Below are 23032 nucleotides of genomic sequence, written 5' to 3' on the forward strand. Positions count from 1 at the left end.
CCCCTCGGACACGACCACAATTAGGCCACGGGTCTAGTTAGGCCACGCCACGCCCCGACAGCGCCGCGGCCGCTGGGGAGGACGGAGACAGCAGCGCCGTGAGCTCCGACAGAGCCAGCGCCGTCGTCTCCTCGGCCTTGCCCTCCATGTGTGCCTCCTTCTTCGCCGCCGTCGCCATTGCTGCCGCGCCGGCGTTGCTCGGCAACCGCGCGATGGGCGGGTCTAACAACCAATCACACGCGGAGGCGGAGGGCGTGAGCCAATGGGCTGCCAGCGGGGGCGGGACATGGGGAAGGGAGAGCTGTACGGGAAAAGGCGGGACGGCCCCTCGGACACGGCCGCAATTAGGCCGCGGGTCTCATTAGGCCACGCCACGCCTCGGCAGCGCCGGGGGAGCCTTGGTCGGGGCCGCCACCGACATCTCGGCCGCCCCTGGGGCCAGCAGCGCCCTCAGCTCCGGCACCGCCAGCTCCGCCATGGCGGGGAGCACACAAGGCGGCGTCGCCCGGCAACCGCCGTGACGGGCGGGCCTAACAGCCAATCAGAGCCGCGTATATAGAAAGGAAAAAGAGATAAGCCAATGGAATGCGGATGCGCCGCCGGAAGGGGAGGGGCATGGGGGAAGAGGCATTCTGGGAAGGGAAGTCCGTACGGAACCACCCGGAAGCGGCGCAGGGACCGGGGTCGGGATCAGGATCGGGATCAGGACCGGGATCGGGATTAAGGGGGGCCCGGACCCCTCCAGGCTCGGCCGGGGATGTTCCACGGGATCGCGGGCCCGGCCGGGATGGGCGGTGAGAGCCGGGGCGGGGGGGAGAGTCCCGGAGGTTCCCGGTGAGGGGTCTCCGGGAGGTTCCTGGCGTTTCCCGGAGGGTCCCCGGGCTCCCACCCCCCTCTAACGCCGCCCCCCCTTCCCTTCGCAGCCCCCGGGAACAAACCGGAGCTGTACGAGGTGAGCGGGACCCCCTCCACACCCCACACCCCAAACTGGGGCCGGTCCTGGGGTCGCCCCCCCGTGACTGACCCCCCCATTGTCCCCCCGGGACTGACCCCCCGTGACCGACCCCCCCCCCCCATTGTCCCCCCGTGACCGACCCCCCCCGTGACCGACCCCCCCATTGTCCCCCCGGGACTGACCCCCCCGTGTCCCCCCGCAGGAGGTGAAGCTCTACAAGAACGCCCGGGAGAGGGAGAAGTGAGTGAGGAGCGTGGGGGGGGGTCCCGGGATTTTGGGGAGGGGTGGGTGGGATTTGGGGGGGGGGGGGGGGGGAAGATCCCCCGGTCCCACCTCCGGGCCCGGGGGGAGCGGGGGGGCTGGGAGAGGGAGGGTTTGGGGCACCGGGGGTGGCACCGGACCCCCTTTTCCATTGGGGGCATTCCTGGGACCCCCTTTCCCCATCAACAGCCCCCCCTGTGTCCATCCCAGACCCCTCCTGGGACCCCCTTCTCCATCCCAGACCCTCCTGTGTCCATCCCTGTCCCCTCCTGGGACCCCCTTTTCCATCCCAGTCCACTCCTGGGACCCCCTTCCCTATCAACAGCCCCCCGTGTCCATCCCAGTCCCCTCCTGGGACCCCCTTCCCCATCCCAGACCCCCCTTCTCCATCCCAGACCCCTCCTGGGACCCCCTTCCCCATCCCAGTCCACTCCTGGGACCCCCTTCTCCATCAACAGCCCTGCTGCGTCCATCCCAGTCCCCTCCTGGGACCCTCTTCCCCATCCCAGTCCCCTCCTGGGACCCTCTTCCCCATCCCAGTCCCCTCCTGGGACCCTCTTCCCCATCCCAGTCCCCTCCTGGGACCCCCTTCTCCATCCCAGACCCCTCCTGGGACCCCCTTCCCCATCCCAGTCCCCTCCTGGGACCCCCTTCTCCATCCCAGTCCCCTCCTGGGACCCCCTTTTCCATCCCAGTCCACTCCTGGGACCCCCTTCCCTATCAACAGCCCCCCGTGTCCATCCCAGTCCCCTCCTGGGACCCCCTTCCCCATCCCAGACCCCCCTTCTCCATCCCAGACCCCTCCTGGGACCCCCTTCCCCATCCCAGTCCACTCCTGGGACCCCCTTCTCCATCAACAGCCCTGCTGCGTCCATCCCAGTCCCCTCCTGGGACCCTCTTCCCCATCCCAGTCCCCTCCTGGGACCCTCTTCCCCATCCCAGTCCCCTCCTGGGACCCTCTTCCCCATCCCAGTCCCCTCCTGGGACCCCCTTCTCCATCCCAGACCCCTCCTGGGACCCCCTTCCCCATCCCAGTCCCCTCCTGGGACCCCCTTCTCCATCCCAGTCCCCTCCTGGGACCCCCTTTTCCATCCCAGTCCCCTCCTGGGACCTCCTTCTCCATCCCAGTCCCCTCCTGGGACCCCCTTTTCCATCCCAGTCCCCTCCTGGGACCTCCTTCTCCATCCCAGACCCCTCCTGGTCCCCTCTCCTCCTTCCTGGTCCGTCCCAGGACAATGTTCTCCATCCTGGTCCCCTTTCCTCCTTCCTGGTCCATCCCAGGACAATGTTCTCCACCCTGGTCACTCCTGGGACACCACTGTCCATCCTGGTCCCTGCTCTCCCTCTGGAACCCCCTTCTCCATCACCATCTCCCAGTGGTCCATCCTGATCCCTCCTGGGACACCACTGTCCATCCTGGTCCCTCCTGGGACAACTTTCTCCATCCTGGTCCCCTCTCCTCCTTCCCGGTCCCTCCTGGGACAATGTTCTGCATCCTGGTCCATCCCAGGACAACTTTCTCCATCCTGGTCCATCCCAGGACAACTTTCTCCATCCTGGTCCCCTTCTCTCCATCCTGGTCCATCCCAGGACAATGTTCTCCACCCTGGTCCCCTCTCCTCCTTCCCAGTCCATCCCAGGACAATGTTCTCCACCCTGGTCCCCTTTCCTCCATCCTGGTCCCCTCTCCTCCTTCCTGGTCCATCCCAGGACAATGTTCTCCATCCTGGTCCATCCCAGGACAATGTTCTCCATCCTGGTCCACCCCAGGACAATGTTCTCCACCCTGGTCCCTCCAGGGACACCACTGTCCCTCCTGGTCCTTCCTGGAGCCCCCTTTTCCATCACCATCCCCCTGTTGTCCATCCTGGTCCTCTTCTCTCCCTTGTGTTCCTTCCTGGGATATTTTTCATCCCGGGACAACGTTCTCCATCACCACCCTCCCTTCTCTCCATTGTGTTCCTGGGATATTCTTCATCTTGGAATATTTTCCATCCTGGGATATTCTTCATTCTGGGATATTCTCCATCCCAGGACAACGTTCTCCATCCCCATCCTCCCTTCTCCCTTGTGTTCCCTCCTGGGACTCCACTGCCCACCCTGTCCCTCCCTTCCCAGCCATGGCCCTTCCCAGCTCCCTGTGCTCCATCCCAGTCCCTTTCCCAGGACATGAACATCCATCCCAGTCCCTTTCCCAGGACATGAACATCCCTCCCAGTCCTTTTCCTGGGACATGAACATCCCTCCCAGTCCCTTTCCCAGGACAAGGCTCATCCCTCCCAGTCCCTTTCCCAGGACATGAACATCCCTCCCAGTCCCTTTCCCAGGACAAGGCTCATCCCTCCCAGTCCCTTTCCCAGGACAAGGCTCATCCCTCCCAGTCCCTTTCCCAGGACATGAACATCCATCCCAGTCCCTTTCCCAGGACAAGGCCCATCCCTATCCCGGGACAAGGCCCATCCCTATCCCAGGACAAGGCCCATCCCTATCCCGGGACAAGGCCCATCCCTATCCCGGGACAAGGCCCATCCATCCCAGTCCCTTTCCCAGGACAAGGCCCATCCATCCCAGTCCCTTTCCCAGGACAAGGCCCATCCATCCCAGTCCCTTTCCCAGGACAAGGCCCATCCCTATCCCGGGACAAGGCCCTTCCCTCCCGTCCCCCCAGGTACGACAACATGGCCGAGCTGTTTGCGGTGGTGAAGACGCTGCAGGCCCTGGAGAAGGCCTACATCAAGGATTGTGTGACCCCCAACGAGTGAGTGGGACCCCCCTGCCCCCCATTCCCACTCCAGCCCTACATCAAGGACTGTGTGACCCCTAATGAGTGAGTGGGACCCCCCTGTGCCCCCATTCCCACTCCAGCCCTACATCAAGGATTGTGTGACCCCCAACGAGTGAGTGGGACCCCCCTGCCCCCCATTCCCACTCCAGCCCTACATCAAGGACTGTGTGACCCCTAATGAGTGAGTGGGACCCCCCTGCCCCCCATTCCCACTCCAGCCCTACATCAAGGATTGTGTGACCCCTAATGAGTGAGTGGGACCCCCCTGTGCCCCCATTCCCACTCCAGCCCTACATCAAGGATTGTGTGACCCCCAACGAGTGAGTGGGACCCCCCTGTGCCCCCATTCCCACTCCAGCCCTACATCAAGGACTGTGTGACCCCCAACGAGTGAGTGGGACCCCCCTGCCCCCCATTCCCACTCCAGCCCTACATCAAGGACTGTGTGACCCCCAACGAGTGAGTGGGACCCCCCTGTGCCCCCATTCCCACTCCAGCCCTACATCAAGGACTGTGTGACCCCTAATGAGTGAGTGTGGGATTTGGGGCATCCCAAATCCTTGGCATGGGATGGGACCCCCCCATGGCCTCCCCCCTGCCCCCCATTCCCACTCCAGCCCTACATCAAAGACTGTGTGACCCCCAATGAGTGAGTGTGGGACATCCCAAATCCTTGGGATGGGATGGGATCCCCCCATGGCCCCCCATTCCCACTCCAGCCCTACATCAAGGATTGTGTGACCCCTAATGAGTGAGTGGGACCCCCCTGCCCCCCATTCCCACTCCAGCCCTACATCAAGGATTGTGTGACCCCCAATGAGTGAGTGAGGGATCTGGGAACATCCCAAATCCTTGGGATGGGATGGGATCCCCCCCATGGCCCCCCATTGCCACTCCAGCCCTACATCAAGGACTGTGTGACCCCTAATGAGCGAGTGGGACCCCCCTGCCCCCCATTCCCACTCCAGCCCTACATCAAGGATTGTGTGACCCCCAACGAGTGAGTGTGGGATTTGGGGCATCCCAAATCCTTGGCATGGGATGGGATGGGATTGGGATGGGCAGGGATCCCCCCATGGCCCCCCCATTCCCACTCCAGCCCTACATCAAGGACTGTGTGACCCCCAATGAGTGAGTGGGACCCTCCCTGCCCCCCATTCCCACTCCAGCCCTACATCAAGGACTGTGTGACCCCCAATGAGTGAGTGTGGGGCATCCCAAATCCTTGGGATGGGATGGGACCCCCCCATGGCCTCCCCCCTGCTCCCCCCATTCCCACTCCAGCCCTACATTAAGGATTGTGTGACCCCCAATGAGTGAGTGAGGGATCTGGGAACATCCCAAATCCTTGGGATGGGATGGGACCCCCCCCATGGCCCCCCATTCCCACTCCAGCCCTACATCAAGGACTGTGTGACCCCTAATGAGTGAGTGGGACCCCCCCCATGGCCTCCCCCCTCCCTGTGCCCCCATTCCCACTGCAGCCCTACATCAAGGACTGTGTGACCCCCAATGAGTGAGTGTGGGACATCCCAAATCCTTGGGATGGGATGGGATCCCCCCATGGCCCCCCATTCCCACTCCAGCCCTACATCAAGGATTGTGTGACCCCCAAGGAGTGAGTGAGGGATCTGGGAACATCCCAAATCCTTGGGATGGGATGGGACCCCCCATTGTGCCCCCTCCCTGCCCCCCATTCCCACTCCAGCCCTACATCAAGGACTGTGTGACCCCCAACAAGTGAGTGTGGGGCATCCCAAATCTTGGGATGGGATGGGATGGGCAGGGACCCCCCATTGTGCCCCCTCCCTGCCCCTCATTCCCACTCCAGGCCTACATCAAGGATTGTGTGTCCCCTAATGAGTGAGTGTGGGACATCCCAAATCTTGGGATGGGCTGGGACACCCCCAATCCTTGGGATGGGCTGGGACACCCCAAATGCCTGGGATGGGCTGGGACACCCCAAATCCCTGGGATGGGCTGGGACACCCCAAATCCCTGGGATGGGCTGGGACACCCCAAATCCCTGGGACACCCCAAATCCTTGGGCTGGGCTGGGACACCCCAAATCCTTGGGCTGGGCTGGGACACCCCAAATCCCTGGGACACCCCAAATCCTTGGGATGGGCTGGGACACCCCAAACCCCCGGGCTGGGCTGGGACACCCCAAATCCCCGGGATGGGCTGGGACACCCCAAATCCTTGGGATGGGCTGGGACACCCCAAATCCCCGGGATGGGCTGGGACACCCCAAATCCCTGGGACACCCCAAATCCCTGGGACACCCCAAACCCCCAGGATGGGCTGGGACACCCCGCCCCCCCGTTGCAGGTACACGGCCGCCTGTTCCCGCCTCCTGGTGCAGTTCAAGGCCGCCCTGAAGCAGGTGCAGGGCTCCGAGATCAGCTCCATCGACGACTTCTGCCGCAAGTTCCGGGTGAGCCCCCCCGGGATCCCCCCCCGGGATTCCCCCCCGGGACCCCCCCCGGGATCCCCCCGGAATTCCGGGTGTCCGGGAGGGCTCCGTGTGCCACGGGCTGTCCCCTCCCCCAGCTGGACTGTCCCCTGGCCATGGAGAGGATCAAGGAGGACAGACCCATCACCATCAAGGACGACAAGGGCAACCTCAACCGCTGCATCGCCGACATCGTCTCCGTACGGAGCCGGGGGGGCGGGGATGGGGGAATGGGGGGGTTGGATCCCGGTGATCCCGTCCCGGTGATCCCATCCCGGTGATCCCATCCTGGTGATCCCGTCCCGGTGATCCCGTCCCAATGATCCCATCCCATTGATCCCATCCCATTGATCCCATCCCATTGATCCCATCCCAGTGATCTGATCCCATCCCATTGATCCCATCCCAATGATCCCATCCCAGTGATCCCATCCCAATGATCCCATCCTGGTGATCTGATCCCGGTGATCCTGTCCCGGTGATCTGATCCCAGTGATCCCATCCCATTGATCCCATCCCAGTGATCTGATCCCATCCCAATGATCCCATCCCAGTGATCCCACCCCATTGATCCCATCCCAATGATCCCATCCCAATGATCCCATCCCAGTGATCTGATCCCATCCCATTGATCCCATCCCAATGATCCCATCCCAGTGATCCCATCCCATTGATCCCATCCCAGTGATCCCATCCCAGTGATCCCATCCCATTGATCCCACCCCAATGATCCCATCCCATTGATCCCACCCCATTGATCCCATCCCAATGATCCCATCCCAATGATCCCATCCCACTGATCCCATCCCATTGATCCCATCCCATTGATCCCATCCCAGTGATCTGATCCCATCCCATTGATCCCATCCCAATGATCCCATCCCAGTGATCCCATCCCAATGATCCCATCCCGGTGATCTGATCCCGGTGATCCTGTCCCGGTGATCTGATCCCAGTGATCCCATCCCATTGATCCCATCCCAGTGATCTGATCCCATCCCATTGATCCCATCCCAATGATCCCATCCCATTGATCCCATCCCAATGATCCCATCCCAGTGATCCCATCCCAATGATCCCATCCCAATGATCCCATCCCAGTGATCCCATCCCAATGATCCCATCCCAATGATCCCATCCCATTGATCCCATCCCAATGATCCCATCCCAATGATCCCATCCCACTGATCCCATCCCATTGATCCCATCCCATTGATCCCATCCCAGTGATCTGATCCCATCCCATTGATCCCATCCCAATGATCCCATCCCAATGATCCCATCCCAATGATCCCATCCCAGTGATCTGATCCCATCCCATTGATCCCATCCCAATGATCCCATCCCATTGATCCCATCCCAGTGATCTGATCCCATCCCATTGATCCCATCCCAATGATCCCATCCCAATGATCCCATCCCAATGATCCCATCCCAGTGATCTGATCCCATCCCATTGATCCCATCCCAATGATCCCATCCCACTGATCCCATCCCAGTGATCTGATCCCATCCCATTGATCCCATCCCAATGATCCCATCCCATTGATCCCATCCCAATGATCCCATCCCAATGATCCCATCCCAATGATCCCATCCCAGTGATCTGATCCCATCCCATTGATCCCATCCCATTGATCCCATCCCAATGATCCCATCCCATTGATCCCATCCCATTGATCCCATCCTGGTGATCCCATCCCAATGATCCCATCCCATTGATCCCATCCTGGTGATCCCATCCCAATGATCCCATCCCAATGATCCCATCCCATTGATCCCATCCCATTGATCCCATCCCAATGATCCCATCCCAATGATCCCATCCCATTGATCCCATCCCAATGATCCCATCCCATTGATCCCATCCCAATGATCCCATCCCAATGATCCCATCCCAGTGATCCCATCCCAGTGATCCCATCCCAATGATCCCATCCCAATGATCCCATCCCATTGATCCCATCCCAATGATCCCATCCCAATGATCCCATCCCATTGATCCCACCCCATTGATCCCATCCCAATGATCCCATCCCATTGATCCCATCCCAATGATCCCATCCCACTGATCCCATCCCATTGATCCCATCCCATTGATCCCATCCCAGTGATCTGATCCCATCCCATTGATCCCATCCCAATGATCCCATCCCAGTGATCCCATCCCAATGATCCCATCCCGGTGATCTGATCCCGGTGATCCTGTCCCGGTGATCTGATCCCAGTGATCCCATCCCATTGATCCCATCCCAGTGATCTGATCCCATCCCATTGATCCCATCCCAATGATCCCATCCCATTGATCCCATCCCAATGATCCCATCCCAGTGATCCCATCCCAGTGATCCCACCCCATTGATCCCATCCCATTGATCCCATCCCAATGATCCCATCCCAATGATCCCATCCCAGTGATCCCATCCCATTGATCTGATCCCATCCCAATGATCCCATCCCAATGATCCCATCCCAGTGATCTGATCCCATCCCATTGATCCCATCCCATTGATCCCATCCCAGTGATCCCATCCCATTGATCCCATCCCAATGATCCCATCCCATTGATCCCATCCCAGTGATCTGATCCCATCCCATTGATCCCATCCCATTGATCCCACCCCATTGATCCCATCCCAATGATCCCATCCCAATGATCCCATCCCAGTGATCCCATCCCATTGATCTGATCCCATCCCAATGATCCCATCCCAATGATCCCATCCCAGTGATCTGATCCCATCCCATTGATCCCATCCCATTGATCCCATCCCAGTGATCCCATCCCATTGATCCCATCCCAATGATCCCATCCCATTGATCCCATCCCAGTGATCTGATCCCATCCCATTGATCCCATCCCATTGATCCCATCCCATTGATCCCATCCCAGTGATCCCATCCCGGTGATCCCATCCCAGTGATCCCATCCCAGTGATCCCATCCCAATGATCCCATCCCATTGATCCCATCCCATTGATCCCATCCCATTGATCCCATCCCAGTGATCCCATCCTGGTGATCCCATCCCAGTGATCCCATCCCATTGATCCCATCCCAATGATCCCATCCCGGTGATCCCAATCCTTGCTCTTCCCCCAGCTCTTCATCACGGTGATGGACAAGCTGCGCCTGGAGATCCGAGCCATGGACGAGGTTGGGATCGGGATGGGATTTGGGATGGGGGGATTTGGGATGGGGGGTCAGGATGAGGGGATTTGGGATAGGGGGCTCAGGATGGGGAGAGTGGGGATGGGGGGGTCGGGATGGGGGGTCGGGATCGAGAGTTGGAAAGAGAAGCATTGGGATTGGGGTTGGGATGGGGGGTTGGGATGGGGGGTCGGGATGGGGGGTCGGGATGGGGGTCAGGATGGGGGGATGGGATGGGGGCATTTGGGATGGGGGTTGGGATGGAGGGATGGGTTGGGGTTGGGAAAGGGGTTGGGATTGGGGGGTTGGGACGGAGGCATGGGATGGGGGTTGGGATGGGAGGATTGGGATGGGGGTCAGGATTGGGGGTTGGGATGGGGGGTCGGGAAAGGGGCTGGGATGGGGAGTTGGGATGGGATGGGGGGTCGGGATGGGGGGATTTGAGATGGGGGGATGGGGGGTCGGGATGGGGAACGTTGGGATGGGGGGTCAGGATTTGGGATCAGGATTTGGGATCGGGATGGGGGTTGGGATGGGGGTTGGGATGGGGGTCGGAATGGGGGGTCGGGATGGGGAGGGTTGGGATGGGGGTCAGGATTTGGGATCAGGATATGGGATTGGGATGGGGGTCGGGATGGGGGGTCAGGATTTGGGATCAGGATTTGGGATCGGGATGGGGGTTGGGATGGGGGTTGGGATGGGGGTCGGAATGGGGGGTCGGGATGGGGAGGGTTGGGATGGGGGTCAGGATTTGGGATCAGGATATGGGATTGGGATGGGGGTCGGGATGGGGGGTTGGGATGGGAGGATTGGGATGGGAGGATTGGGATGGGGGGTCAGGATTTGAGATCAGGATATGAGATTGGGATGGAGGTCAGGATGGGGGGTCAGGATGGGGGGTCAGGATTGGGGGGTCGGGATGGGGAGCGTTGGGATGGGGGGGTCAGGATTTGGGATCAGGATATGGGATTAGGATGGAGGTCGGGATTGGGGGTCAGGATGGGGGGAATGGGATGGGAGGATTGGTTTGGGGGTTGGGATGGGGGTCAGGATTTGGGATCAAGATATGGGATTGGGTTGGGGGTCGGGATGGGGGTCGGGATGGGGAGATGGGATGGGGATTTGGGATGGGGGTCGGGATGGGGGGTCAGGATTTGGGATCAGGATATGGGATTGGAATGGGGGTTGGGATGGGGGGCTGGGATGGGAGGGTTGGGATAAGGGTCAGTATGGGGGTCAGGATGGGTGGTCAGGATGGGGGGGTGGGATGGGGGGTCAGAATGGGGGTCGGGATGAGGGGTTTGGGGTGGGGGATGGGATGGGGGATGGGATGGGGGGATGGGATGGGGGTCGGAATGGGGAGCATTAGGATGGCGGGGTCGGGATTTGGGATCGGGATGTGGGATTGGGATGGGGGTTGGGATGGGGGTCAGGATGGGGGGTCAGGATTTGGGATCAGGGTATGGGATCGGGATGGGGAGTCGGGATGGGGGGATGGGATGGGGGTCGGGATGGGGAGGGTTGGGATGGGGGGGTCAGGATTTGGGATCAGGATATGGGATTGGAATGGGGGTCGGGATGGGAGTCGGGATGGGGGGTCAGGATTTGGGATCAGGATATGGGATTGGGATGGGGGTCAGGATGGGGGGTCGGGATGGGGAGCATTGGGATGGGGGGTCAGGATGTGGGATTGGGATGGGGGTCGGGATGGGGGTCAGGATTTGGGATCAGGATATAGGATTGGAATGGGGGTCGGGATGGGAGTCAGGATGGGGGGTCAGGATTTGGGATCAGGGTATGAGATTGGGATGGGGGTTGGGATGGGGGTCAGGATTTGGGATCAGGATATGGGATTAGGATGGGGGTCGGGATGGGGGCTCGGGCCACGGGAGCATTGCCGTGGGGCTGCCTCGTCCTGCCCCCCGAACCCTCCCGATCCCACAGATCCAGCCGGACCTGCGGGAGCTGATGGAGACCATGAACCGCATGAGCCACCTGCCCCCCGACTTCGAGGGCCGCCAGAAGGTCAACCAGTGGTGAGTCCTGGGCCAGGAGGTCACGGGGGGGTCACTCCCAGCTGGTTTTGGGGGGTCCCTGATCCCCCCCTCCCCGCCCCTTGCCAAGGCTGCAGACGCTCAGCGGGATGTCGGCCTCGGACGAGCTCGACGACTCCCAGGTCCGGCAGATGCTCTTCGACCTGGAGTCGGCCTACAACGCCTTCAACCGCTTCCTGCACGCCTGAGGCCCTCCCAGTGCCTCCCAGTACAAACCAGTTCCAACTGGGGCGGGGGGGGAAAGCCGGGACAATAAACGGGGGGCGGCGGATCCCGAAAAATCACCAGACCGTGGATAAATAACGGGGTGTAATGATGACCCTGCTGGGAGCCACCGGATCCCACAGGGATCCCCCAGTCCCTCCCAGTGCCTCCCAGTCCCTCCCAGTCCAAACCAGTCCCTCCCAGTCCCTACTGGGGCAGGAGGAAAGCCGGGACAATAAACAGGGGGCGGCGGATCCCGAAAATCACAAAATCCATGTATAAATAACGGGGTGTAATAATGACCCTGCTGGGAGCCACTGGATCCCCCAGGGATCCCCCAGTCCCTCCCAGTGCCTCCCAGTCCCTACTGGGGTGGGGGTAAAGCCGGGACAATAAACGGGGGGCGGCGGATCCCGAAAATCACAAAATCCGTGGATAAATAACGGGGTGTAATAATGACCCTGCCTGGGCAGAGCAGGAGTTACTGGATCCCCCAGGGATCCCCCAGTTCAAACCAGTCCCTCCCAGTACAAACCAGTCCCTACTGGGGCGGGAGGAAAGCCGGGACAATAAACGGGGGGCGGCGGATCCCGAAAAATCACAAAATCCATGGATAAATAACGGGGTGTAATAATGACCCTACCAGGGCAGAGCAGGAGCTACTGGATCCCACAGGGATCCCCCAGTCCCTCCCAGTCCCTCCCAGTCCCTCAGGAGCTCTTCCAGCAGAGCCTCTGGTCCCTCCGGCCGCGGCGCCGGCAGAGCCGGAGCTCCCGGATCATCCCGGTGCTCCTGGTCCAGGTGGGATCATCCAAGGGCCCCACGGAGCATCCTGGGGATGGAGGGGGGGTCGTTTAGGGAGGGAGGGTGACACAGGAGGGGGACACAAGGGGACAGGGGGACAATTCCCACCTGCCAAGTTGAGGAATTCCAGCCCCCGGCCCCGCTTTTCCAGGGCCCCGAGCAGCGACCGCAGGCCCTCGGTGCTGATCCCGGGGTTGGCCGAGAGATCCAGGGAAACCAGGGAGGGGCAGGACGGCAGGGACCTGGGGAGGGGCAGGGAGAGGGTCAGGGGGGGCCCCGGTGTCACCCCCTGGTCCCCAGGAGGGTCCCAGTGTCCCCAAGGGTGTCCCAGTGTCCCCAAGGGTGTCCCAGTGTCCCCAGGGGGGTTCCCGTCATTCCCAGTGTCCCAGGTCGGAGCGGGGTCTCCGTTGGGATGGGAAGGGGAGGATCCTCCTGCCAGGACCCCTCCAGATGTCCCCAGGGTCCCCTTGTCCCCTCCCCTTGCCACCCCCTTGTCCCCAAGGGTGTCCCAATGTCCCCAAGGGTGTCCCAATGTCCCCAGGAAGGTCCCAATGTCCCCAAGGGGGCCCCAATGTCCCCAAGAGGGTCCCAATGTCCCCAGGGGTGTCCCAGTGTCCCCAGGGGGGTTCCCGTCATTCCCAGTGTCCCAGGTGGGAGTGGGGTCTTCATTGGGATGGGAAGGAGGATCCTCCTGCCAGGACCCCCCCAGATGTCCCCAGGGTCCCCTTGTCCCCTCCCCTGGCCACCCCCTTGTCCCCAGGAGGGTCCCAATGTCCCCAAGGGTGTCCCAATGTCCCCAGGGGGTTCCCGTCATTCCCAGTATCCCAAGTCGGAGCAGGGTCTCCGTTGGGATGGGAAAGGGGAGGATCCTCCTGCCAGGACCCCTCTGTCCCTCCTCTGTCCCCCCCAGATGTCCCCAGGAGGGTCCCCTTGTCCCCAGGAGGGTCCCAATGTCCCCAAGGGGGTCCCAATGTCCCCAAGGGTGTCCCAATGTACCCAGGGGGGTTCCCGTCATTCCCAGTGTCCCAGGTGGGAGCGGGGTCTCCGTTGGGATGGGAAAGGGGGATCCTCCTGCCAGGACCCCTCCAGATGTCCCCAGGGTCCCCTTGTCCCCTCCCCTGGCCACCCCCTTGTCCCCAAGGGTGTCCCAATGTCCCCAAGGGTGTCCCAATGTCCCCAAGGGGGTCCCAGTGTCCCCAGGGGGGTTCCCGTCATTCTCAGTGTCCTGTTTGGGAATGGGGTCTCTGTTGGGATGGGAAGGGAAGGATCCCAATGCCAGGACCCCTCCAGATGTCCCCAGGGTCCCCTTGTCCCCTCCCCTGACTACCCCCTTGTCCCCAGGAGGGTCCCAATGTCCCCAAGGGGGTCCCAATGTCCCCAAGGGTGTCCCAGTGTCCCCAGGGGGGTTCCAATGTCCCCAGGGGGTTCCCATCATTCCCAGTGTCCCATTTGGGAGCGGGGTCTCCGTTGGGATGGGAAGGGGAGGGTCCTCCTGCCAGGACCCCTCCAGGTGTCCCCAGGGTCCCCTTGTCCCCAGGAGGGTCCCAATGTCCCCAAGGGTGCCCCAGTGTCCCCAGGGGGGTTCCCATCATTCCCAGTGTCCATGGTCGGAGCGGGTCCTCCGTTGGGATGGGAAGGGGAAGGATCCTCCTGCCAGGACCCCCCCAGATGTCCCCAGGGTCCCCTTGTCCCCTCCCCTGACCACCCCCTTGTCCCTGAGAGGGTCCCAATGTCCCCAAGGGTGTCCCAATGTCCCCAGGGGGGTTCCCGTCATTCCCAGTGTCCCGGGTCGGAGCGGGGTCTCCGTTGGGATGGGAAGGGGAAGGATCCTCCTGCCAGGACCCCCTCAGTGTCCCCTGTCCCCTCACCTGGCCACCTCCTCGATGTCCTTGTCCCCCAGGTGGTTCCCGGAGAGCGTGAGGTGACTCAGGGCACAGCCCTCCTGCCAGGGGAAACTGGGAATGGCACCGGGAATGGCACCACCCTGGGAATGGCACCATTCTCCTGGGAATGGCACCGGGAATGGCACCACCCTGGGAATGGCACTGGGAATGGCACCACCCTGGGAATGGCATCGGGAATGGCACCGGGAATGGCACCACCCTGGGAATGGCACTGGGAATGGCACCACCCTGGGAATGGCACCACCCTGGGAATGGTACTGCCCTCCTGGGAGTGGCACCGGCATCCTGGGAATGGCACCGTTCTCCTGGGAATGGCACCAACCCAAGAAAGGCACCACCCCCTCTGTCCCAGTGTCCCCAACATTCCATGTCCCCAACATTCCACGTCCTCTCTGTCCCAATGTCCCCAAAATTCCATGTCCCCAACATTCCACATCCTCTCTGTCCCACTGTCCCCAACATTCCATATCCCTTCTATCCCCACTGTCCCCAACATTCCATGTCCCCTCTGTCCCACTGTTCCCAACATTCCATGTCCTCTCTGTCCCTCCTGTCTCCAACATTCCATGTCCTCTCTGTCCCAGTGTCCCCAACATTCCATGTCCCCAACATTCCATGTCCCCTCTATCCCCGATGTCCCCAACATTCCACATCCCCTCTGTCCCAGTGTCCCCAACATTCCATGTCCCCTCTGTCCCCACTGTCCCCAAAATTCATCCCCAGTGTCCCCAACATTCCATGTCCCCTCTGTCCCAGTGTCCCCAACATTCCATGTCCCCTCTGTCCCCACTGTCCCCAAAATTCATCCCCACTGTCCCCAACATTCCATGGCCCCAATGTCCCAGTGTCCCCTCTGTCCCAGTGTCCCCAACATTCCATGTCCCCAACATTCCATATCCCCATGTCCCCACTGTCCCCAACATTCCATGTCTCCTCTGTCCCTGTGTCCCCAACATTCCATATCCACAACATTCCATGTCCCCAACATTCCATATCCCCATGTTCCCACTGTCCCCAACATTCCATGTCCCCCCTGTCCCACTGTCCCCAACATTCCATATCCCTTCTATCCCCACTGTCCCCAACATTCCATGTCCCTTCTGTCCCTCTGTCCCCAACATTCCATATCCCCAACATTCCATGTCCTCTCTGTCCCAGCGCCCCCAACATTCCACATCCCCTCTGTCCCAGTGTCCCCAAAACTCCATGTCCCCAACATTCCATATCCCCAACATCCCCAACATTCCATGTCCCCAGTGTCCCCCATGTCCCTTCTGTCCCAGTGTCCCCAACATTCCCCATCCCCTCTGTCCCCAGTGTCCCCAAAACTCCATGTCCCAGTGTCCCCAACATTCCCTCTACCCCCAGTGTCCCCAACATTCCACGTCCCCTCCATCCCACTGTCCCCAGCATTCCATGTCCCCAACATTCCCTCTGTCCCACTGTCCCCAACATTCCATGTCCCCAACATTCCATGTCCCCCTGTCCGAGTGTCCCCAACATTTCGTGTCCCCAACATTCCATGTCCCCTCTATCCCCAGTGTCCCCAACATTCCATGTCCCCAACATTCCCTCTGTCCCACTGTCCCCAACATTCCATGTCCCCAACATTCCCTCTATCCCACTGTCCCCAACATTCCATGTCCCCAACATTCCATGTCCCCTCTATCCTCAGTGTCCCCAACATCCCATGTCCCCAACATCCCCAACATTCCATGTCCCTTCTGTCCCCACTGTCCCCAACATTCCACGTCCTCTCTGTCCCTCTGTCCCCAACATTCCATGTCCTTTCAATCCCCAGTGTCCCCAACATTCCATGTCCTTTCAATCCCCACTGTCCCCAACATTCCATGTCCCCCCTGTCCCCAACATCCCCAACATTCCACGTCCCCCCTGTCCCAGTGTCCCCAACATTCCATGTCCCTTCAATCCCCAGTGTCCCCAACATTCCATATCCCTTCAATCCCCACTGCCCCCAACATTCCATGTCCCTTCTGTCCCCTCACCTGCTCCAGGTAGGCACGGACGATCCCGCCGATGCCGGACCCTCCGGTGATGGATCCGGTGCCAGATCCGGTGCCGGCTCCGGTGCCGGATCCGGTGCCAGCTCCGGTGACGGATCCGGTGACAGCTCCGGTGATGGATCCCAACTCCAGGCTGTGAATTCCCGGGGCCGGGATGTCCCGGAGGAGCCTCCCCAGCCCCTCCAGGCCCAGGGGGTTGTAGGACAGGGCCAGTGACCGCAGCGGGGACCTCCCTGCCGCCGGGGGCAACCAGGGGTCACCACGGGGTCACCGCGGGGTCATTCACGGGATTGGGGGGCTCGGGGTCACCGCGGGGTCACTGCAGGGTCAATCCCGGGACTGGGGGATGAGGGGTCACCACGGGGTCACTCCCAGGATTGGGAGGCTCGGGGGGTCACCAGGGGGTCATTCCTGGGATTTTGGGGCTTGGGATCACCAGGGGGTCACTGCGGGGTCATTCTCAAGATTTGGGGGTTCGGGGTCACCGAGGGGGTCACCGCAGGGTCATTCCCAGGATTTGGGGGCTTGGGGTCACTGAGGGGTCACAGTGGGGTCATTCCTGGGATTCAGGGGCTCAGGGTCACTGGAGGGTCACCGGGGGGTCATTCTGGGATTGGGGGACTTGGGGTCACTGCAGGGTCATTCCCAGGATTGGGGGGCTCAGGGTCACCGCAGGGTCACTGTGGGGTCATTCCCGGGACTGGGGGACTCAGGGTCACCATGGGGTCACCGCAGGGTCATTCCCAGGATTGGAGGGCTCGGGGTCACCACGGGGTCACTGTGGGGTCAATCCCGGGATTGGGGGCTCAGGGTCACTGGGGGATCACCACGGGGTCATTCCTGGGATTTGGGGGCTCGGGGTCACTGTGGGGTCATTCCTGGGATTGGAGGGCTCGGGCTCACTGGGAGGTCACAGTGGGGTCACTGCAGGGTCATTCCCAGGATTTGGGGTCTCGGGGTCACCGTGGGGTCACCGCAGGGTCATTCCCGGGATTCAGGGGCTTGGGGTCACTGCAGGGGTCATTCCCAGGACTGGGGGTCTCGGGGTCACCGGGGGGTCCCCGGGGGGTCATTCCCAGGATTCAGGGTCTCAGGGTCACTGGGGGGTCACCAGGGGGTCATTCCCAGGATTTGGGGGCTCGGGGTCACCAGGGGGGTCATTCCCAGGATTGGGGGTCTCGGGGTCACCGGGGGGTCACTGCAGGGTCATTCCCGGGATTTGGGGGCTCGGGGTCACCAGGGGGGTCATTCCCAGGACTGGGGGTCTCGGGGTCACTGGGGGGTCACCGCAGGGTCATTCCCAGGATTCAGGGGCTTGGGGTCACTGCGGGGGTCATTCCCAGGACTGGGGAGTTCGGGGTCACTGTGGGGTCACTGGGGAGTCATTCTGGGATTGGGGGGCTTGGGGTCACCGCGGGGTCACTGCAGGGTCATTCCTGGGATTTGGGGGCTCGGGGTCACCGGGGGCGCACCGGGGGCGTCATTCCCAGGATTTGGGGACTCAGGGTCACTGGGGGGTCACTGGGGGGTCATTCCCAGGATTTGGGGACTCAGGGTCACCGGGGGGGTCACTGTGGGGTCATTCCCGGGATTGGGGGGCTCGGGGTCACCGGGGGGGTCATTCCTGGGATTGGGGGGCTCGGGATCACCAGGGGGTCACAACGGGGTCACTGCAGGGTCATTCCCAGGATTTAGGGGCTCGGGATCACCAGGAGGTCACTGTGGGGTCATTCCCGGGATTTGGGGGCTCGGGGTCACCGCGGGGTCACCACGGGGTCATTCCCGGGATTTGGGGACTCAGGGTCACTGGGGGGTCACTGGGGGGTCATTCTGGGATTGGGGGGCTCGGGGTCACCAGGGGGTCACTGCAGGGTCATTCCCAGGATTTGGGGACTCAGGGTCACTGGGGGGTCACCGGGGGGTCATTCCCAGGATTTGGGGACTCAGGGTCACCGGGGGGGTCACTGTGGGGTCATTCCCGGGATTGGGGGGCTCGGGGTCACCGGGGGGGTCATTCCTGGGATTGGGGGGCTCGGGATCACCAGGGGGTCACAACAGGGTCACTGCAGGGTCATTCCCAGGATTTAGGGGCTCGGGATCACCAGGAGGTCACTGTGGGGTCATTCCCGGGATTTGGGGGCTTGGGGTCACCGTGGGGTCACCACGGGGTCATTCCCGGGATTTGGGGACTCAGGGTCACTGGGGGGTCACCGGGGGGTCATTCCCAGGACTGGGGGTCTCGGGGTCACTGGGGGGTCACCACGGGGTCATTCCCAGGATTTGGGGGGCTCGGGGTCACCAGGGGGGTCATTCCCAGGATTTGGGGGCTCGGGGTCACCGGGGGATCACCATGGGGTCATTCCCAGGAGTTGGGGGCTCAGGGTCACCGGGGGGGTCATTCCCAGGACTGGGGGTCTCGGGGTCACCAGGGCGTCACCGGGGGGTCATTCCCAGGATTTAGGGGCTCGGGGTCACCAGGGGGGTCATTCCCAGGACTGGGGGTCTCGGGGTCACCAGGGCGTCACCGGGGGGTCATTCCCAGGATTTGGGGGCTCGGGGTCACCAGGGGGGTCATTCCCAGGATTCGGGGGCTCGGGGTCACCAGGGGGTCACTGCAGGGTCATTCCCGGGATTTGGGGGCTCGGGGTCACCAGGGGGGTCATTCCCAGGACTGGGGGTCTCGGGGTCACTGGGGGGTCACCGCAGGGTCATTCCCAGGATTTGGGGGCTCGGGGTCACTGGGGGGTCACCGGGGGGTCATTCCCAGGATTTGGGGGCTCAGGGTCACCGGGGGGGTCATTCCCAGGATTCGGGAGCTCGGGGTCACCGGGGGATCACCATGGGGTCATTCCCAGGAGTTGGGGGCTCGGGGTCACCGGGGGGGTCATTCCCAGGACTGGGGGTCTCGGGGTCACTGGGGGGTCACCGCGGGGTCACTGGGGGGTCATTCCCGGGATTGGGGGTCTCGGGGTCACTGTGGGGTCCCCGTGGGGTCCCCGTGGGGTCCCCCCCGGTCCGTGGGTCTCACCTGGCAGCGGGAAGGGGCCGCCGAGGCCGCAGCCCCGCAGGCCCAGCGTGGCCAGGGCGGGCCAGGCCGGGAGCAGCCGGGCCAGGGCCGAGGGGCCGGAGCTGCCCAGGGGATTCAGGCTCAGGTCCAGCTCCTGCAGGCTCTGAGGGACACACGGACACGGGGGGGGGGACACACGGACACGGGGGGGGGACACACGGACATGGGGGGGACACACGGACATGGGGGGGTCAGGGGGGCACACACGGACACGGGGGGGACACACGGACATGGGGGGGACACACGGACATGGGGGGGGACACACGGACACGGGGGGGGTCAGGGATGGACACACGGACATGGGGGGTCAGGGGGGGGACAGAGGGGTCAGGGATGGACACGGGGAGGGACACACGGACACGGGGGGGGACACAGACACAGGGGGGTCAGAGATGGACACACGGACAGGGAGGGGTCAGGGGGGACACACGGACATGGGGGGGTCAGGGATGGGCACACGGACATGGGGAGGGCAGGGGGGACACACGGACACGGGGGAGTCAGGGATGGACAGAGGGGTCAGGGATGGACACAGGGAGGGACACACGGACATGGAGGGGTCGGGGGGACACACGGACATGGGGAGGGTCAGGGGGGGACACACGGACATGGGGGGTCAGGGATGGACAGAGGGGTTGGGGAGGACACACGGACACGGGGGGGGACACACGGACACGGGGGGGACACACGGACATGGGGGGGTCAGGGGTGGACAAAGGGGTCGGGGGGGGACACACGGACATGGGGGGACACACGGACACGGGGAGGGACACACGGACACGGGGGGGTCAGGGGTGGACAAAGGGACACGGGGGGGACACACGGACATGGGGGGGACACACGGACACGGGGGGGTCAGGGATGGACAGAGGGGGCAGGGATGGACACATGGACACAGGGAGGGACACACGGACACGGGGGGTCAGGGATGGACACATGGACACAGGGAGGGACACACAGACATGGGGGGGGCAGCGGGGACACACGGACACGGGGGGGGTCAGGGATGGACACACGGACATGGGGGGGTCAGGGATGGACAGAGGGGTCAGGGGGGGACACACGGACATGGGGGGGTCAGGGGGGAACAGAGGGGTCAGTGAGGGACACATGGACATGGGGGGGTCAGGGATGGACACAGGGAGGGACACACGGACACGGGGGGGGACACAGACACAGGGGGGTCAGAGATGGACACACGGACAGGGAGGGGTCAGGGGGGACACACGGACATGGGGGAGTCAGGGATGGACAGAGTGGTCAGGGATGGACACAGGGAGGGACACACGGACATGGAGGGGTCGGGGGGACACACGGACACGGGGGGGGTCAGGGGGGGACACACAGACATGGGGGAGTCAGGGATGGACACATGGACACAGGGGGGTCAGGGATGGACACAGGGAGGGACACACAGACATGGGGGGTCAGGGGGGACACACGGGCACAGGGAGGGGTCAGGGGGGGACACACAGACATGAGGGGGCAGGGGGGACATACGGACATGGGGAGGGACACACGGACACGGGGGGGTCAGAGGGGGACACACGGACATGGGAGGGATCAGGGATGGACACATGGACACAGGGGGGTCACAGGGGACACACGGACACAAGGGGGGTCAGGGATGGACAGAGGGGTTGGGGGGACACACGGATACAGGGGGGTCAGGGGGGACACACGGACATGGGGGGGGACACACGGACACGGGGGGTCACACGGACATGGGGGGGACACACGGACATGGGGGGGGACACACGGACATGGGGGGACACACGGACACGGGGAGGGACACACGGACACGGGGGGGTCACACGGACACGGGGGGGTCAGAGAGGGACACACGGACATGGGGGGGGTCACATGGACACGGGGGGGGACACACGGACAGGGAGGGGTCAGGGATGGACACATGGACACAGGGAGGGACACACAGACACGGGGGGGTCAGGGATGGACAGAGGGGTCAGGGGGGACACACGGACATGGGGGAGTCAGGGGGGGACACACAGACACGGGGAATTTTGGGAACAGAGGTAGGATTTAGGTACCCCAGTGTCAGTATTTAGTGACCACCCCGTACCTGCATCCCCCCCATTCCCGCTCCGAGGATTTAATGACCCCAAGGTCAGTATTTAGGGACCCCAATATCAATATTTAGGGTTTGATCCCTACCTGCATCCGCCCCGTCCCCGCTCCGAGGATTCAGGTACCCCAAGGTCAGTATTTAGGGACCCCAAGGTCAGTATTCAGGCACCCCAATATCAATATTTAAGGTGACCCCAATATCAATATTTAGGGTTTGACCCCTACCTGCATCCCCCCTGTCCCTGCCCTGAGGATTTAGGGTGACCCCAATATCCCTATTTAGGGTGTGACCCCTACCTGCATGCCCTTTGTCCCCGCCGTGCTGACCCCCCTGGCGCTGATCCTGTTGCCCCCCAGGTCGAGCAGGGCCAGCCCGGGCAGGGTGCCCAGGGTTGTATCAATATTTAGGGTGACCCAATATCAATATTTAGGGTGACCCCAATATCAATATTTAGTGACCCCAATATCAATATTTAGGGTATGACCCCAATATCAATATTTAGGGTGTGACCCCAATATCAATATTTAGGGTGTGACCCCAATATCAGTATTTAGGGTGTGACCCCAATATCAGTATTTAGGGTGACCCCAATATCAATATTTAGGGTGTGACCCCAATATCAATATTTAGGGTGTGACCCCAATGTCAGTATTTAGGGTGACTCCGATGTCAGTATTTAGCGTGTGACCCCAATGTCAGTATTTATGGACCCCAAGGTCAGTATTTAGGGACGTCAATATTAATATTTAGGGTGACCCCAACATCAATATTTAGGGTGTGACCCCAATATCAATATTTAGGTACCCCAAAATCAACATTTAGGGTTTGACCCCTACCTGCATGCCCGTCCCTGCCCTGAGGATTTAGGGTGACCCCAAAATCAGTATTTAGGGTTTGACCCCTACCTGCATCCCCATCCCCACTCCGAGGATTCAGGCACCCCAATATCAATATTTAGGAACCCCAAAATCCCTATTTAGGGTTCCCCCCTACCTGCATGCCCGTTGTCCCCGCCGTGCTGACCCCCCTGGCGCTGATCCTGTTGCCCCCCAGGTCGAGCAGGGCCAGCCCGGGCAGGGTGCCCAGGGTTGTATCAATATTTAGGGACCCCAATATCAATATTTAGGGTGACCCCAATATCAATATTTAGGGTGTGACCCCAATATCAGTATTTAGGGTGTGACCCCAATATCAGTATTTAGGGTGACCCCAATATCAATATTTAGGGTGACTCGAAGGTCACTATTTGGGGTGACCCCAATATCAATATTTAGGGTGAC

General features: G+C 61.8%; 2 protein-coding genes across 3 annotated transcripts; one reads left to right on the forward strand and one right to left on the reverse strand.

The window, feature by feature from the left end:
• Positions 1-620: 620 nt before the first annotated feature.
• Positions 621-11944, forward strand: VPS28 (VPS28 subunit of ESCRT-I). Of its 2 annotated transcripts, XM_051775537.1 has the most exons (9): positions 621-794; positions 924-952; positions 1158-1195; positions 3885-3974; positions 6333-6438; positions 6555-6656; positions 9559-9612; positions 11551-11642; positions 11731-11944. In XM_051775537.1, the coding sequence occupies exons 1-9, from the start codon at positions 758-760 to the stop codon at positions 11846-11848; spliced, it is 666 nt and encodes a 221-aa protein (XP_051631497.1). In that variant the 5' UTR covers positions 621-757; the 3' UTR covers positions 11849-11944. The 2 variants fall into 2 exon arrangements, with proteins under 2 accessions (XP_051631497.1, XP_051631498.1); XM_051775538.1 differs by lacking the exons at positions 621-794; positions 924-952; positions 1158-1195; positions 3885-3974 and adding an exon at positions 4012-4113.
• LOC127465040 (tonsoku-like protein) lies at positions 11932-22124 on the reverse strand. The gene is made up of 6 exons (XM_051775536.1): positions 22049-22124; positions 19625-19766; positions 16579-16829; positions 14537-14610; positions 12777-12910; positions 11932-12696 (listed from the first exon to the last, which is right to left on the reverse strand). Exons 1-6 carry the CDS (start codon positions 22052-22054, stop codon positions 12575-12577), a joined length of 729 nt encoding a protein of 242 aa, XP_051631496.1. The 5' UTR covers positions 22055-22124; the 3' UTR covers positions 11932-12574.
• Between the last annotated feature and the right edge of the window lie 908 nt (positions 22125-23032).

The sequence above is a fragment of the Manacus candei genome, unplaced genomic scaffold (genome assembly GCF_025592945.1).
Source record: "Manacus candei isolate 608988 ecotype Guabito, Panama unplaced genomic scaffold, ASM2559294v1 h1tg000309l, whole genome shotgun sequence".
Classification (NCBI taxonomy): Eukaryota; Metazoa; Chordata; class Aves; order Passeriformes; family Pipridae; genus Manacus; species Manacus candei.

Excerpts from the sequence above, each read along its gene's own strand:
- LOC127465040 (XM_051775536.1), bottom strand. Across the intron at positions 14,611-16,578 it reads TCCGTGCCTACCTGGAGCAG|GAGGGCTGTGCCCTGAGTCA; the intron begins GTGAGGGGACAG and ends TTCCCCTGGCAG. Across the intron at positions 12,697-12,776 it reads GGAATTCCTCAACTTGGCAG|GATGCTCCGTGGGGCCCTTG; the intron begins GTGGGAATTGTC and ends CTCCATCCCCAG.
- VPS28 (XM_051775537.1), top strand. The coding sequence starts at position 758 with ATGTTCCACGGGATCGCGGGCCCGGCCGGGATGGGCG. Across the intron at positions 9,613-11,550 it reads AGATCCGAGCCATGGACGAG|ATCCAGCCGGACCTGCGGGA; the intron begins GTTGGGATCGGG and ends CCGATCCCACAG. Across the intron at positions 11,643-11,730 it reads CGCCAGAAGGTCAACCAGTG|GCTGCAGACGCTCAGCGGGA; the intron begins GTGAGTCCTGGG and ends CCCCTTGCCAAG.